General features: G+C 37.3%; 1 protein-coding gene across 2 annotated transcripts in view; it reads left to right on the top strand.

The window, feature by feature from the left end:
• Window positions 1-17,588, top strand: part of tagapb (T cell activation RhoGTPase activating protein b) — a 74,421-nt gene that overhangs the window by 40,353 nt on the left and 16,480 nt on the right. For both annotated transcript variants that reach the window (XM_068215422.2, NM_001365334.1), the window contains one exon: window positions 8,973-9,134. In XM_068215422.2, the coding sequence (XP_068071523.1) occupies window positions 8,973-9,134 (162 nt within the window). The remainder of the gene's footprint in view (window positions 1-8,972; window positions 9,135-17,588) is intronic.

Genomic DNA, 17,588 nt, shown 5'->3' with positions numbered 1-17,588 from the left:
GTCTTTAAGTGTTTGATACTGGAAATTTCTCATTAAATAACATACAGTCAAACATGTTCAGCTTTATTAGATAAAAAATTATATATGTAAGTCTGTTATTGTTAATAAATAGTGCACCAATATTATATCAAAAAGCAGGAAAGGAAGAGGGAACACAAGAAACAAATTGTGAGTCTGCATATAATCTGCATGATAAAATTTGCGAGCGAGCAACACATAGCAATTATATATATATATATATATATATATATATATATATATATATATATATATATATATATATATATATATATATAAGCAAAGGTCTTAAACATTATGTGAAGAAAACTATGTTATTGTTTGTATGAAGTAGCCTTCTTCATTGGGAATGTGCTACCATTTTTCATTGCTGCTAGATGAATTTGCATCTCAAACACGAGATTCAGTTGACAAAATACCAATTTCCAGTGGCGTAGAGCAAAATGCAGAGGCCCCCCTGCAGTGATCACTGACGGGGCCCCCTGATGATGGGGTGGGGGGTGGGGGATTACAAATTCAGGAAAAGCCTTCACAAACTGAGGAGCAATCACAAACTAAGGAGCGGTAAAGGGGGGCGGAGTGGAGCGACAACGCGGGGAAACCTTCACAAACTGAGGAGCCATCACAAACCGAAAGCGGCAAAAAGTGTCAAAGTAGCCAGAAGTCATTCATTTTCAATGAGAACCGGCAGCGAGAAACAGCGCGGCGCGTCTTCTTCGGTGTGAGCGTCAAGGAGAGTTGAAATCAAGTTAACTTTATGGTATGAGCTATGACGCAGTTCGGCAGAAAGCAATCAGAATGAAGTTGTCCACCGCTTGACATGTGTTCAGAGAACACAGACCTGTGAACTTTGGTTACGACCACAGTTATTCCCAAGAGTTTGATTATTGCGGTTGCCGGATTTTCAATTATTGAAAATCGCAACGACGCAGGGCCCCCTAAACCACGCGGTGCGTGCCCTACGGCCCGTGCCAATTTCACTAAGTTTTACTTTGAAGCATACAGGACTTGTTGGTCTACTGCTTTCTAATTGAGGTCGTTTATGTAATTTTGGTTAATCACAAGTTAATCACACAAAGACATAGCATAGCATAGCACAACTAAACTTAATGAATTAGACAGCAGTAGACCTGCAATTTCTGTGATGTGAGGCAAAATGGACTCTATTGAGGTGGGACTCCTTCTTTTGCAATATGCTGTGGAGACGAGATGCAGCACTGTTCAGCACTTTTTCAGAAAATTACATTTTGTATTTTTGTATTTTTATTTTGTAGTTTGTTTAATTAATACATATCTTACAACCATACATAATCTGTATACATTTAATTTTTCTGTTAAAAAGACTCAAAAAGACTTGAAAGTCAAACAGTTGGACTTTGGATTTGACTTGAGACTTGTTGGCCTTTGACTTGGGACTTGACTCAGGACTTGACTCAGGACTTGAGGGCAATGAATTGAGACTTACTTGTGTATGCCAAACAATGATTTTGTCCCACCTATATATAAACACATCTTTAAGCTTCTATGAGACCAAGTTGCCTCAAGGTAGCATAGCATAATGTCAACCCAGGCTCATTCTGAAAATGTACATCTATATACATTTCTGGAGAGCACTAAATACGTTTCAGGTGGTATGTTTTTTCTTGCACTAACTGATCGACTAACCCACCCTCCTCCTTCCCTAAACTCAACCAATAGGGTTTTCAAAAGCAATCTAGAATAAGTAAAGCCCCTTACTTGAATTTTACCACTTTGTTAGATTTTAGCACATTCTCACCGTGTTATTGTTTCTTTTATTTTTTGACTTCTGTTTTTCTTTTGCCTGCTTTCTGAAACTGTTCTTTGCCAGACACAAACCCTTTCATCCAAGGTAAACTCTTTGCATCTCAAGTCTGCCGTTGTACATGGCGAGATACAGGACAAACTGGTAACAACAGGAAAGCTGTCCATCTGAAAGTAAGTGGTCAGCTGATAAGAGTGAAAAGAAACAAAACCATACGGCCCTATAGCATTAGTTTTAAAAACAAATTGCAGCCATACATACCTCTGGCTACATAATTTGTGATCTTCAGAAATGTATAGGACTATGTTTTCAGAATGAGCCTAGGAACTAGGAAATCATCATTTATATAATTTGTATTATCATTATAAAGATATACAATTTCTTCATTTTATTTTTGTAGGATTCCATGTCTATCACCACACAAGCCACCAGCACGCACATAGCTGTCTTTTGTAAAATTGCCGATAATTATGTGCAGTTTAATCCAACATGGTTTGATTATATCCCTCCTGCACACATAGCTGTTCTTGTATTGATTGCTTTCTTCTCCACTGACTTGCTGTTTGTTCTTGATGTGATAGAAAGCCGACAGCATGCTCAAATGGTTCTGCCACTCAGCCATCACCCATGTAAACTCCCATTTAAGATCTCAGAAAGTCAATATTCTCAGCTGCAGTCAGCGAAGAGACAAATAAAATACACCAGTGAGTTTTAATGGTCAAAACGAGTGACCAGGATGAAATACTAGAAGCTCTTTTAGTCTGAGAAAAACTGTTGATGTTATATAACGCCGGACCCACAGTGATGCTTATGCAATACACTTTGCTTGAAATCTATTAGAGGTGCTGAGGTGCGAAACAACAAATAAACGTCTTCAATTGTAGCTTCAGCAAGGGACACAATGGCTGAGGGGCTTTGGTTTATAGTTTTCTGTTTTCAAGGCTTATAAACAAATCCATTTATCCAAAATAAAGACATAAATACGTCACAGTAGTAGGAGAATTAAGCTACTTCCTTTTTGTAACATATTTCTTCCTGAACAGAATCTACAATAAATGCTGTTTGTTGACATATTGACTTTCTAGCAGATGGTATACGGCATATGCATATTGTGAAGCAAAGTATAAGTAATTCAATGACTGCTGGACTGCATGATTTGATCAATGATGATGGTCATCACATTAGGGTTAAAGGTTCTGTGGGGTAAAACACATTTTTTTGTACTAGTTCTTACAATCACCAGCAATCTAGCTACTGTGTGCGGATCTCTAGAGAACTAAATGAACTACAAATCCTGTTGTGCACCTCACACACACCTGTTCCAGTTTTATGTTGAATACACATACACAGCCGGAGCCATGTAATCATGATGAACTGATTACATGGAGTTTAAAACAGCACAGATGCACACTTCAGTGCTGAGTCTTGTTTTACTGTACCGTGACATTACGACACATTTTTGTTTGCCTTTTTTCTTTCTTTACGTAATTTGCTGACTGTGCAGACAACTTGCCTGTTTATTGACCTTGACTTTGGATTATCTGCATGTACCTGTTTGCTCCTGTTTTGATGGTTGCCTGCCTGATCAATCTGTCTAATAAACTGCATGTTGATCCTTACTTCTGTTGTCCCGACCCGTATGTTACAATATAGTAAAATATAATTGTAGTTTTTTTTTTTCCTGGTACAGCCGATCCAAATGCAGCATATAACGAAGATTTAACAAAAACAAAACTAAAACAAAGCAAAACAAGATCATGAAACACACCAGCATCATAGAAACAACAAATTAACAATCCACGACCAGAGTGAAACACAAACTAGAATATTTATTCCTCCTAATAATTAGAATATTCTTATTTAGTGGACTCAATTTCCTCAATTTAGTGGACTCAATTAATTATGTGCACTTCAGCTGGGACCGGGTAGATTAGTGCAAGGCATGTTGTGTCACGATCGGTGAAGGGAAAAAGGAGCGAGGACCCAAGTGCAGAGTAGATAGGATTTTATTAAATAATAAAAATAAAATAAAATGCAAAATAAACAACCCCGAGGGGGAAAACACTAGTAAAACAAATAAACAAACAAACTTGACTGGGCAGGCACGACAAGGCAAGGCTGGACACAGCAGGACAGGTAAAGATGGACAACATGTGATGACGAACTCGCACAGGACAGCAGACATAAGTGGTTTATAAACTGTAGGAAATTAACACAAGAACAGATGAACATAATTAACTAATAATGGGTTAACAAGGAGGGTGGGACTAGACAATAGACGGGAGAGTGCATGACACAGAGAGACGACACAAGCCATGCGCTCACAAAAAACAGGACAAGAACATGCAGCCAATGAGAGAACTCATTAACCGCATGTTCATGACAAGACGAGCACAACACTGAAGCACACGACAAAAGCACGTGACCACAATGTAAACATCGAGCCACGTGCTTTGACAAAAGACGCAAGACAATAGCACACGAAAGATAAACACCTTACCGTGCGCTCACACATAAGCAACGCGCATGCTTCATCTCAGCGCCAACCAAAACTGAAACCAACTAGATGGAGGCGCCGAGAATAAAGCAGCGCAATGCTGACAGAACAAACACAAACACTAGATAAGCCTTAGAGGGACGCAGAGCGTGCGCGGCCACATCAAGCGGCAGCGCGCACACTCTGCGTACACCCACGACGGCGCGCGCGCACACAGAGACAGAAACAGGACCAGACATGAGTAGTGTCAGAGCTCTGCCACCAAAACAAGAATTTACAAGACCAAAGTGGCAGAGCCCTGACATGTTGGAAGGTGTAGTGTGTGATGTGACATGCATGTAGTTCTCCAGCGATCCGCAGTCGCTGGTGCTCGTAACACCCAAACACACGTTTGTCATATTAACTGGGGGGTATTCCAGAAAGCTGGGTTAACTTACCATCCACTAAACTTTGAACTCTCCGTTGATTAACCCAAAACCTGCTTACTGTGAGTTTGTCAGTTCCGAAACAGGTGATAAGTTAAAACAACCTCCTGAAGATTACCGCGGGTTAATGCGCGCGCACGGCGAATACCTAAAGGCATTATTAGTAGATCATTGAATTCACGAGTCACCGTAGAAAGTCACGAAAGAAAGAAAGAAAAGAAGAAAAAAATATAAGATAAAAAATAGATAAGAAAAAATAAATAAAAGGGGAGAAAAGTGATTAGTTTATTAAATTAAACATGCCAACCTCTCTTTTATTGTAATGAAAAATCAAAAGTATTTTAACGTCTTTTTAGAGTATGTTGTGTAACCATTCATTCTCTTAAAAGGTAATATTTGATTACTGGAGCGGTATTAAACACTCTAGAATATTCTTTCTGTCATGTAGCTAATAGAAAGGAGGCTGAGGCCTGTTTAACTGCTGTGGGCCACCAAATAACTCTAAGGAGCTGCTCCGTCCTTTAATAAAGGCTCATCAGTGTTTGAATTATTCAACCTTATAATCCACACAATTGTCACAGTTGTACAGTAAGTGATTGTTGTCAGGAAGCTTTAGGTTCTTTTTATGCTTTTTGTTCTGCATGCAGATGAAGTTCCTTCTGCCTCAACTAACAAACAGTGTAAGAATTTGTCTGCACTAATCCTTATTTAAATTTCACTATTGTATCACAAAACAATATTTTATTTATTTATTTTAGATCTAAGTCCATCTTCTAAGATAAATAAAGACACATGAGCATCACCTTAAGGTGAGAAATGTATAGGCAAAAATGTTGACAGGTGTGAGTATAAAGCAAAAATCACTCATTTTATTTTAGGAAATAAAGTAATGAACAGTGCTTCCGACCAAACTATTGAATTAAATATTTTTTGACAATCTCTTAGCACTGTTCCTCTTTAGTCTGCTTGGGTCACTGAGGTTCCCCTTCGGGTAAGGAACTCCAATGCTATTAGTGGATTTGATTTTAGGAAAATCCACGAATTGGGAGGATTCGGTTCAGAAGCCAATGAATGTCAATGAATTGGCAGCGTAAGCTTACGCAGGTGTGCTTCATTGCCAATTAACCCAGCATATAAGCACACGTGGAGCAAGCAGACGCTATCCTTTTTAAGCTGAAGAGACTTTGCTAACAGCTAAGGGACAGTCATTATGGCGATGGTAAATAGCATTTCCGTTCCCCTCCACGGGGAACGAGGGTTACTTCAGTAACCAGAACGCTCCCCTTCGGGTGGGGAACTCCAATGCTATTAGTGGATTTGATTTTAGGAAAATCCACGAATTGGGAGAACTATGGAAAACACTATAATGACTGCACCTTACCAATGCCTCCGATGAGAGGATAGCCAAGCAAGCGTGATGCACCCACATCATGGGAGGTGCGGTCCTTCAACGTGTCCCTGGCCCCAACTTATCCCACTTCAACTGAAGTTTTACGGATTTAGGTATATTTTTTGGAAAGTCGCGAGCGTCTAGATAATTCTATGAAATAGTACGTTGGAAGCATGCAATCCCGATAGGAAGGAAGCTGCGGAGGCCATCCGCTACCCAAGGGAGAGATAAGGTGGCAATATTAAATATGGACTAGCCCTAAGAAGGGGGAGTGCGCATAAGAAGAAGTGGTTAGCGGAGAGGGAAGACACGGGTCCACCCGAGAGGGGGGACTGAACCGTGGTGGAATAGGTTGTTGTTGGTAACCTTGTTGGCTGTTATCTGGGCTCTGTGCCCAGTTTTTGTTCCTAATTAAAAAAGCTTCTTTTTATTGCTGGTCTGGGTTCTGTCCACACAGCTCACAGTAAAATAAGTCTTGGATGTCCTTAGAGCATGTATGTGAAGTTTTAGCTCAAAATACTACACACATATTGTTTTAGACCTTTTTGAAACTGCCACTTTTAAGCTTTGATTGTAATTGTACCGTTTTGGTGAATGCTTTAAATTCAAATGAGATTGTACTCTTTTTCTAAAGAGGGCAAAGCTACAAATGCCTCTGTGTCAGCATAATGGCAGATTCAAAAACAAAACTTACATACTATGCTAATAAGGGAGAGATTGTCATTTAAAGGCGGGAATTCCCCCTCTGATGTCACGTACTAAGGAAGAATATCAGTCAGAGTGTTTCTGCAGACTTATTAAGTGTGTTTATAAAAAATAGAATTAATACATTTTTACCATTTAAAATTTGCTTATAATTACAGACTGTTGATTTTTCTGTAATAGGTCCCCTTCAAAAACTGATTTGATGGCATAATGGCATCAATTAAAACAGTTGTCATAACAACATGCTTCCCCTCCTCATAAGTTGTTTTGATTGGTCCACATCTTTGGAACTAAAAATTAATATAAAAGCACAACTAGCATGCGCAAGGTGCTACAAGACACAAGAGACATGAGCAAAATGGTGACACACATCCATTAAGCATGTGTTTACATAGAGAAAGTATAACAAAATAGTGCATTGGAATGGAAAATCTGGCCTGTAATTTTTAACTAAGAATATTAAAGATTTTTGGTGTACGCGTTCTAAAACATAGAACTTTATAAGACTTTCATTTAGGCCACAGTATTTATTCATTTGTGTGTGTGTGTAGGCTTTGTAATAAAGATGTGTCTACCGTATGTCTTGGCTAATAATCAATATTAAAAACAATGGAATTAATAACGGTATGTTGCACTACTTGACAAAAGTCTTGCTGCCTATCCAAGTTTTAGGGAAAACAAATAATTACTTGACTTGAAGTTTAACATTTAGTGTCAGAAGTGACCTATGAAAGTCAAAGGCCTCTAGATTATGCTTATTCTACCAAAACAAAATATGATCATGCCTTGATTTTTAATTATTTAATTAGGATATTAACGTCTGACTTTGCTGAGACAAACGTCTTGTCACTTAACAGAAATAATGTCCAGTATAGAATATAAAGTCATGGTGCATGGGAAAATGAATTAATGTTGTGTATGACTACCATGGGCTGCAATGACTCTTATAACTTATTGATAAAGTCCTCTGGAATAGCAAAGAAGGTGTTCTTGCAGGACTCCCAGAGTTCATCAAGATTCTTTGGATTCGTTTTTAATGCCTCTCCTTTCATCTTGCCCCAAATATGCTCAATAATGTTCAATTCTGGTGACTGGGCTGGCCAATCCTGGAGCACCTTGACCTTCTTTGCTTTTAGGAACTTTGATTTGGAGGCTAAAGTATGAGAAGGAGCGCTATCCTGCTGAATAACTTTCCCTCTCCTTTGATTTGTAATATAATAGGCAGCACAAATGTCTTGATACCTTAGGCTGTTGATGTTATCATCCACTATACTGAATGTAACTCCAAACCATAATTTTTCCTTCACTAAATTTGATGGATTTTTCTGAGAATCGTTGGTCCTTGCAGGTTCCAGTAGGTCTTCTGCAGTTTTCGTGATGATTGGGATGCAGCAAGATGATTTATCTGAAAAAAATCTATCTTCTGCCACTTTTCCAAATGATCAACTATAAGTCGACTAACGATAACATTTTTGTCAGCTAGTGTATGCTGCAATCAAAAGTCCAAAAAAATGCATTGAATTTGTGCTCTATGCAAATAATCTGTCTCCTAAATTACATTGAAACTTCTGCTTATCTTTAAAACTTCTGCTAAATCATTTGACACAACAGATCTGACACAAGGTGCTTTTGTTTTTGGTGACTAAAAAAGAGAGCCTAAAAGTCCCCCCAATTCCCCATTCAATATTACTACAAAGAAATAACATTCAGAAAGTTAGGAAATATTCATTCATATTCATCAGTTATAGTTATAGATTTAAAAAAAAAAAAAAAAGAGAAGTTATAATGTATTTGACTGATAAGTTGTCATGACATGTCAAGACATGTCTACCATTGTCACCATTAAAATTGACATTGTATTTGCATCCTGAAATGTAAAGGTGAAATTAAAGGTTTTTATTTGCATTTATTTCATAATCGCGTTATTAATTATTATTATTTTAACAGAAGGGATGAGATGCTGAATAACCAAACTAACAGTATCAGCTGAGAAGTTTATATTGTGACATTTTACTTTACAAAACTCCCACTTTTGAATTACAAGCTTGACACCTTCCTTCACCCAAGTTTATTTATCTGCATTTGGTTGTTCCTACACATTAGCCATATTGTAAAGCATAAAAAGGTGGCATTTAACCTAGTTTTCTTTTTCAGGTCAAATGCAAGTTACAGACTGAAACACAGGGTTGATTTAAAGGACCTGTGGGTGTGTGGCTTTGAAAATGACGAGGAGGAGGAGAATGAAGATACAGATGTTGATCTCAGGACATCCATTGTGTTGGCCTGGTCTTCCTCTCTATGCCTGGTGGCTTTCCGGTGAGCCTTTTTTGTTTTTGATAACTTTTTAGAGCTTGAAGCTTAAACAGAACGATCGGTACCACTTTACTTGAAGGGGGCTTTTGTAAGACTGTCATGAAACATTCAAAATCATGAAATGTCAACATGTTGTGAATTTAAAGGCAATTTTTTTGCATGTTTTCAACTTTTCATTTATTCCTTCATTCATTCATTTTCCTTCAGCTTAGTTCGTTGTTTATCAGGGGTCGCCACAGTGGCATAAACCGCCAATTATTCCAGCATATGTTTTATGAAGCGGATGCTTCATAACTAAGACAACATACAGTAACTAGTCATAAATCTGTCATAAACATGATTGACATGAGGCCATTGTAATTGTTCAAGTTCATTTATTTATAAAGCACATTTAAACTCAATTTAAGTCACAAGACTGGCCAAAGTGCATCAAAGTAAAATAAAAAGACAGAACAAAAAATAAGCCAGGAGAAGCAACTGAAAAAAAATGAAGCAGTAGAAAGGACTATTAAAATAAATAGTTTTTAGCTTGGCTAATTGTGTTGTGAATTTTATAACAGTTTTATAACAGTGTCATTATTATTTTTCTTGACTTCAACTACAGTGGTAAAAATGTAATATGTCATTAAAATATCCTTGAATAGTAATGATTCTGTTATTAAAATATATTAACCGAGTATTGACAATTCAGTTTGTTCCACTGAAATAATGTAATCAGAAAAATATTCATGATGATTACAATGGCTATATGACAATCATGTTTATGACAGGTTTATGACAAGTTATGCAGTTGTTGTAAAAAAAAAATGAGTTAAAAGAGGAGAGAAGAACCCAGTCCAGGAGACTCGAAACAAGCAGAATTCCTTTATTGAGACGTGTTGGTTAATCTGCAGTCATACAGCGTCTTTAAGATGTCCGTGTCTGCAAGAGCCTACTAGAGGTCCGCAGTCTGCAAGTTCTTCACAAGTCTCTCACAAGTCTCACACAAGTCTGAATTAGTCTGAATTAAGACAAAGATTTCATGGCTATATTGTGTTCTTAGGAGGAGGGGATATGGCTAAACAAAGCATGCAAATTAAGGGTTGTGGTCGGCAGGGTAAACTGCTTCTCAGGTCTAATCTCATTATGTTCTGGAGACAGAAACCGCCTGACCATTTGATCGAAAAGAGAAAACAATAGACACCCCATGCTGTGAAACTGATAATTGCATCACTTTGGCTTAGTCTGTAGTCAGCAAGGCAAAAGTTAAATGACCCTCCTAGCTGGCATGTCAATGAAATAAAATAATTAAAAACCAGAGAATATAACTTTTTAGTTATACGTAGATTATTGTTAATTTGAAATTAGATGATAAAAATTTATATTTCCACACTGTCTTGGTAAAGTTGACATGACAAGACATCTCAGACAATGTCATCTTTTCATTTAAAATGTCATAACTGTGAAAATTACTCCTAATGAGAGTTTTTAAGTTTTAAGCATGCACAAATAATACACACAGCACAATAGGCGCATGACATGTTTGCCCTGACGTGTTGCTATTTTCAGACTAGTGTAACCTTAATTTTACAGAGTATGATAGTTGTGCGCCTCGCTTACACATTGCTTAAAACACGCAGGATGTACAGCAACACACAAATATCTTTACAATTGAAAAAGAATTAAAGGATTAAAATATTACAAAATTTTAATTTTCTACATAAATATAAAAACGAATGCCTCCATGCCTCTTCACTTTGGGGGGCTTTTTTCATCTAAATGGGATGTGACTAAACTATGAACAAGAATGGCAGCTGAATGAGGTGTGAGGGAAGGACGTAAACGATTTATATTTTGAAGGTGGAAATAAGCGGAATGGGTGACATTATTTACATATGCAGTGAATGAAAGGGTGCTTTCAAAGATGACCCCCAGACTTTTTACCTGAGGGGAGGTGGTAATGACAGAATCATCTGTGAGAATGGAAAAGCTATGTAATTTATTTAAAGTGGATTGTGTACCTATAAGTAGAAGAAAGTTCAGGAAGTTGGAGGTGAACCAAGATTTGATGTCTGCAAAGCAATTAGTAAGGGATGAAGGTGGGAGTTTGTGGTTGCGTTTGGTTGATAAGTAGAGCTGGGTGTCATCTGTGTAGCAATGAAAAAGAATTTGGTGTTTGCAGAAAATATAACCAAGTGGAAGATGATAGATCATAAATAGCAGGTGTAGGGATGGTATACAGTTTAACCCAAAAGGACCAGTCTGGTAGATAAAGAAGAGCCGGAGTCAGATTTTTAAATAAATAAATCAAGTTTACTGAAGATAGTTTGCAGTTACATCAGCAGAAGCCAGCTTCAACACTCGCAATGAGTTCCTAGGCCGCTCTGCTTACAATCACCAATCAATAACAATTATACTCTCACATAACGTCATTAACTGTGTCATACATATAGGTGTTCTAACCTGATTGGTTAAAACACAGATAGACTTGGAAAATTTCCACGTGGGGTTTGTGCGTGTATTCTGAACAAAATCTTAAGAATAAACGTCAGACATCCCTTAGACTGATTAGAGCTGACTCCAGACCTGTAAAACAAATCAATAAACAAATAGAACACACACACTTAAAGTATAATCTGTTTCTAATCCAAGGCTGAGTGTACTCTCAGCCGTCTTTATCTAAACTGGTTAAAAACCGGTATAATCTACATTCAGGCAGTTATATTCTTACTATACAAAGTCTATCTTGAATAAAAGTAAAACCACTCTAAAAGATTTAACCGAAAAAATAGCAAACTCACTTTAGACATTTTAGATAGTAATAACTACTAGAAATAACAATAGAAACAGTTGATTCCAGTCCTCAGCTATCAGTTCCACTCAAGGTCTCCATGACCTCTGACCTAGTTTGGTGGCTTCTGAAAATAGTTATAAAGAGACAGGCAAATGCACTGAACATTCTTATATTAAGCAATGTGTTACTTACTTATTAACTTATTAACTTATTCATTAATTAAAATCAAGTCAAAGTTTAATACTCATTCAAATGATCAAATAGTTATATTTAATAAAAAATATATGAGAAACAAGATGATGAGAAAAGGATAAACGTTGGTCCATGATGAGATGGATTTGAAAGCAGAAATTTATTTATTGATAAATGAGTGCATTATAATAAATTCTAAATAAATAAATGTATTCTGACCTGATTAGTTTACTTTATGTCAAACTTTACAAAATATGTGTTTAATTTAAAATTTGACAAAACCCAACAACCCCCCACCCTCCCATAACTTCCCCACCCCCTGTAAATCCACCCTGTATATAAGTATAAGTAGTGAAATATAGGAAATATGTACAAAAAAAAAAAAAAAAAAACTGACATTTTCTGAAATAATGTGCTGTGTAATGTCATCTTTCCAGAGTTCTTCTTAAGATCTTATTTTAGTTTTTCTGTCCAGGTGATTTCATACAGCCTCAATAATATTCAGGTCTGGACTCTGTAGAGGCCATTTCATAACTGTTTCATCAGCTGTTTTTTTATTTTTTTTATTTCCAAATAGGATTTTACTGCAATTAGTAAACCACTATCATACTAAAATTAGTTAGACAGTTAGTCACACTTTATTTTGCTGGTCCGTTTGTTGAATCTAGGTTTCATTGCATCTACATGCCAACTAATTCTTATCAGATTATAAGTATACCGTTAGGGGGAGGGTTAGTGTAAGTTGTCATGTTCTTGCAAAGTTTCTTATAGTCAGTTTAATGTCTGTTGAAGTAGCAGTATCAGCAGATTTTAAGCAGTCTACTAATTCTCTAATGGACCATCAAAATATACTGTTACCGACTAAAATAATAATTCCAGACTATACTTTCTTGTTATATTCTAATAAAATAAAATTGAGAATTATAAAACAAGCTTAATGTTGCAACAGTCTTATATCATATTGGCAATAGCCAAAAATTCTTTGTATGGGTCAAAACTATTTATATTTTAAATGCTAAAAATCATTAGAATATGAAGTAAAGATATCTTTTATGAATATATTTAGTACAGTAGATTTGATCAATATTTAGTTCTTTGTACGCTCAGATGATATAATATAAGATTTATAATAGTTAATCTCAGGCAAATATTGTCCCATCCTAACAAACCATACATCAATTGAAAGGTTATTTATATAGATTATATACTTTAAATCTCAATTTTATAAATATTGACACTTATGACGGGTTTAGTGGTAAAGGGTATCCGTTATACCATCAGTAAAACATCATATGTAATGGTGGCCTAGAACGTTTACACAGTACTTTAGATCATTAAACTCTCATGATTGCATGCCCACAAGAACATGCATCAAACAGCACAGCATGTGGGTAGTCTGTGGGCTCGCTGTCTGACGCTGAAACTAGGCTGCTAACCAAAAAGTACACAGTCAGGATGTACGATCAGTGTTTGTGACGCCAAGGCAGAGCAGGTGTTTAAGGACATTGTGTAGTCATTGTGAGATTTTGAGTAGGTGTTATTCACCTGAACGTGGGATTTGTAGGTGTTCGCTCAGTTGTTGCACCACTGACAATTATAACAAAAAAGATTTACTTTACGAGAAGAAACAGTTGCACTGGTAAACAGAATTAGCTGATTAATTCTCACTTAAAGGCATAGTTCACCCTAGACTGTGTCATCATTCACTCACCACACTTCACTTGTCACAAACGTGTAGCCATTGACATCCATAGCAGAATCAACAAATACTGTAGAAGTCAATGGTTATAGCTTTCTTCAAAATATCTTCTTTAGTGTTTGGAACCACTTAAGAATAAGTAAATGGTGAGTACATTTTCATTTGTGGGTGAACTCCCTTTAAGTATCTAATAATCCAATCACATCATAGAAACTTGGATGCATTCAGGCATGTGTAAAGACATGGGTAAAGACACCACCAACCCTAGTTTATTATACATCGGGGCCATTATTGTTTAACATCACTACTTGTATTTAAAGTCCGCAACTTCAAAATAACATTTTTTTAGATGTTAGTATCAGTTTTTTTTTTTTTTTTTTTATCTTAAGGATATTTATAAGCTAGTGTGTTCCAAAACAGTAGCAAAATTCGCAATGAGAAGATAAAAACATCCAAAGCTTGCAGTTTGTCACTTCCGCCTAAAATGGATCAATGATTGTTTTGACATCATTACCTCATCCTTCAGTTTCTCATCATATCTTCTGACCAATCAAATGCTCTTTAGTATCTGAAATGCGTTACAGACATTACTTTTTAAAATCAACACATGCTCATTGTGACTAGGTATATCCATATACATTTCTGGAGAGTGCGAATTATGAAGCCTTCGCTACATATGGCTGCATTTTGTATTTAACAGCATTTTGTATTTTACCAGTTTGCCCAGTAGCTCGCTATGTACGTCGACAGACTTGAGACAGTTGACCGGAGTTGACCGGTTGCGTCCGGTGCAGAACGGTTCTAGAGAGTTGCAAAAACAGAAGCCAAAAAATAATATAAACAAGTAAATAACGGTAAGAATGTGGTAAAATCTGAAAATGTGATAAAAATCAGGAGAGGGCTTTTCTTTTTCTTGATTGCTTTTTAAAACTGTCAGGATTTAGCGAATTGGGTGGGCGGGTTTTGAAAACACTATTGATTGGGTTTAAGAAAGGAAAAGACTCTTTAAATCCAAACAAACGATTTGTCCAGCAATGTGAAAAACTCCCTCTGTTGAGCTGGATTTCCACATGGGTTTCGCTGTTGTTCAGTTCTTTTGTTCTCTCAAGGCCTGTAGTGGAGTCTGGAGATTCAGGTTTGAGGCGTCAAAACACTGTAGTCGTGTTGACTTCTAGTTTCATGACACAATAAACTTAACTGGACTCTTAACTGGAAATAAAAAAGGGCATGTATCAGAGACTGGAAAGTTTGGCCATGCTGTTATGCCATTTTAGCGAGGTCAACGTCTGCTCGCTGGACCTTAAGAAGAGATGCTGAAGAACTCTCTCTCTCTGATGTAATCTGCATAAGACCCCAGCTAATAAAGTGAGTGCCCCTGTTGAATCCATACAATCGAAATATACCTTATAAATTGTGTCTGTTGGCTCCCTGTCTCTGAAGCCTGCTCGCAGTGGGAGGAGTAACATTTTAGTTACAATGGACCATTTCACTTGTTATGGGGTGGCAGTGATCAGTGTCCCAATTTTGAATCCAGAGTCATATAAGAACTGTGTGGATTATATGACATCAGAAAGTCCCATATGACACCATACCACCCTGCAGGGAATGGACAATGTGAATGCTTTAATTGGATATTGTTGAGTATTCTGGGTAAATTAAGGGATGACTAGAAGGAAAATTGGGACCAGCATGTGGCAGAGATGGTAAAGGCCTACAATAATACTTTTCACCCTTTTACAGGGTATGCCACTTATTTTTTTATGTTTGGACGAAAAATAAGTGGCTAAGTTGTACATGGAAATTACGTTGGGTCAGGGAGATATCGAAAAAAAATGTTCCACCAGTATGTCGTTCCTCCTGAAGAAACTTAAGACTCGTATGGTGGGATAATGAAGACATGGAGAGAGAGAGAGAGAGAGAGTCTTAAAAGTACAGGGTGGCCTTTGTCAGTCTTTGCCAGCCTTTGTTGATGATGGGTTGATTTCTGTTCAGTCAATACAAGAAGCTAAAGAGCTAATAGTTGAAGCCCAAGCCCTGTGCAAGTGTGGTGGTCTACACCTTCTAACTCCTAAACTGTGTGGAATCTTCAGAATGAGCAAATACCAACAAGCACTTAATCTTAATCCTTACACAACAGGACATGTTCTGGCCATCCAATGGTCTATGAATGATGATACATTTGGCTTTGATGTCAAGTTGAAAGAGCAGCCATCAACACGCAGGGTGATTCTTTTAGTCGTCGCCTCTTTATACGAACCTCTTGGGTTAGTCTCACCCTTTCTCCTGAAAGCAAAACCTATCCTGCAAGAATTGTGTTGCAGAAACATCAAATGGGATGACTTTCTTCCCAGAGACCTACTCCCGCGGTGGGAGGAATGGACAGGTAGTCTTGAAGAAGTATTTCAGCATTCCAAGATGTTATCATCCACCATCCTTTAGTACTATTGTTAGGACATAACTTCATCATTTTTCAGATGCAAGCGATCTAGGATATGATGCAGGTTCTTACCTTAGGCTCAAAATGATGAAAATTAAGTCTTGTAATGTCCAAAGCTAGAGTAGCACCAACAAAAATCAAAAGCATTCCAAGACTGGAACTGTCTGCAGCTGTAGTCTCTGCCAAGATTAGTGCCATGCTAAAGATGGAATTGGAAATTGAAATCAGATCTTTTGGTCTGATTCTCAAGTTGTGTTGGCATACATCAATAACGGAACTAGGTGATTTTGTGTGTTTGTTGCAACTCTTTTTAAGGCAATCAGAGACATCACAGATGTAAGTCAATGGCATTATGTTAGAACATCTGAAAATCCAGCACATCATTGCTTGAGAGGCCTTGACATAACAGTGACATGCATATCATCTTGGATATCAGGACGCACATTTTTTTGGGAACAAGATGTCCAAGGTGAACAAGGTCCCCACCACCTAAACATTCCGATACTTTGCTTGTAGGTGATCCTAAGGTCAGAGCTGTTTCTGCCCTTGCAACCAAAGGATGTGATGGTTTAAACTTTCTCAACCAATTCAATCATTTTCTTCATGGAGAACACTTATTAAGGTGATTGCCGTAATTAAAAGACTAGCTACAAGTCAGAAGTTACTTAATGACATTGGAAGTGGAAGAACAGGTTAAAGCCTCTGAGGTCCTGATCAAGCTTGTCCAACAGAAAGCATTCTGTCATGTGATAAAAATGATTCAGGGAGACAATTTTTTTCAGAACTCAAGCATGCTCTTTCACCCTAATCCAATATTAAGAAGAGGTCTTCGTGTTGGAGGAAGGTTGAAAGAGGCATCCTTGAGTGAAGAGCTAAAGCATCCAGTTATCCTGCCAAAGGATAGCCACATCACAGAATATATTGTGACCCACTATCACACAAAGGTTTGTCATCAAGGGAGATTTGCATCAAGTCATGCCAGTGGAGTCTGAGAGCAACAAATAAGGACTCGGTAGGCAGACTCGATGATTCATCCCTGAGAACATTGTTTTATAAGGCAATGGCAATTATGAATAGTCGTCCATTGACAGTAAATAGTTTGAATGATCCCTCATCTCTGGAACCCCTAACGCAAAATCATCTTATTCTAATGACATCAAAGATTGCTCTTCCACCTCCTGGAAACTTTCAGAAGAAGGACATGTATACCACAAAAAGATGGCGTCGAGTTCAGTACTTGATAGAGCAGTTCTGGTGTCGTTGGAAAAAGGAGTACCTTCTAAACATTTCTACATGACAGAAATGGCATGCACCTCGTTGCAATCTCAAAGTCAATGACATAGTAATAATTAAAGA

The sequence above is a fragment of the Danio rerio genome, chromosome 20, assembly GCF_049306965.1.
Source record: "Danio rerio strain Tuebingen ecotype United States chromosome 20, GRCz12tu, whole genome shotgun sequence".
Taxonomy (NCBI): Eukaryota; Metazoa; Chordata; class Actinopteri; order Cypriniformes; family Danionidae; genus Danio; species Danio rerio.
This window is presented reverse-complemented; position numbering and strand designations above follow the sequence as displayed.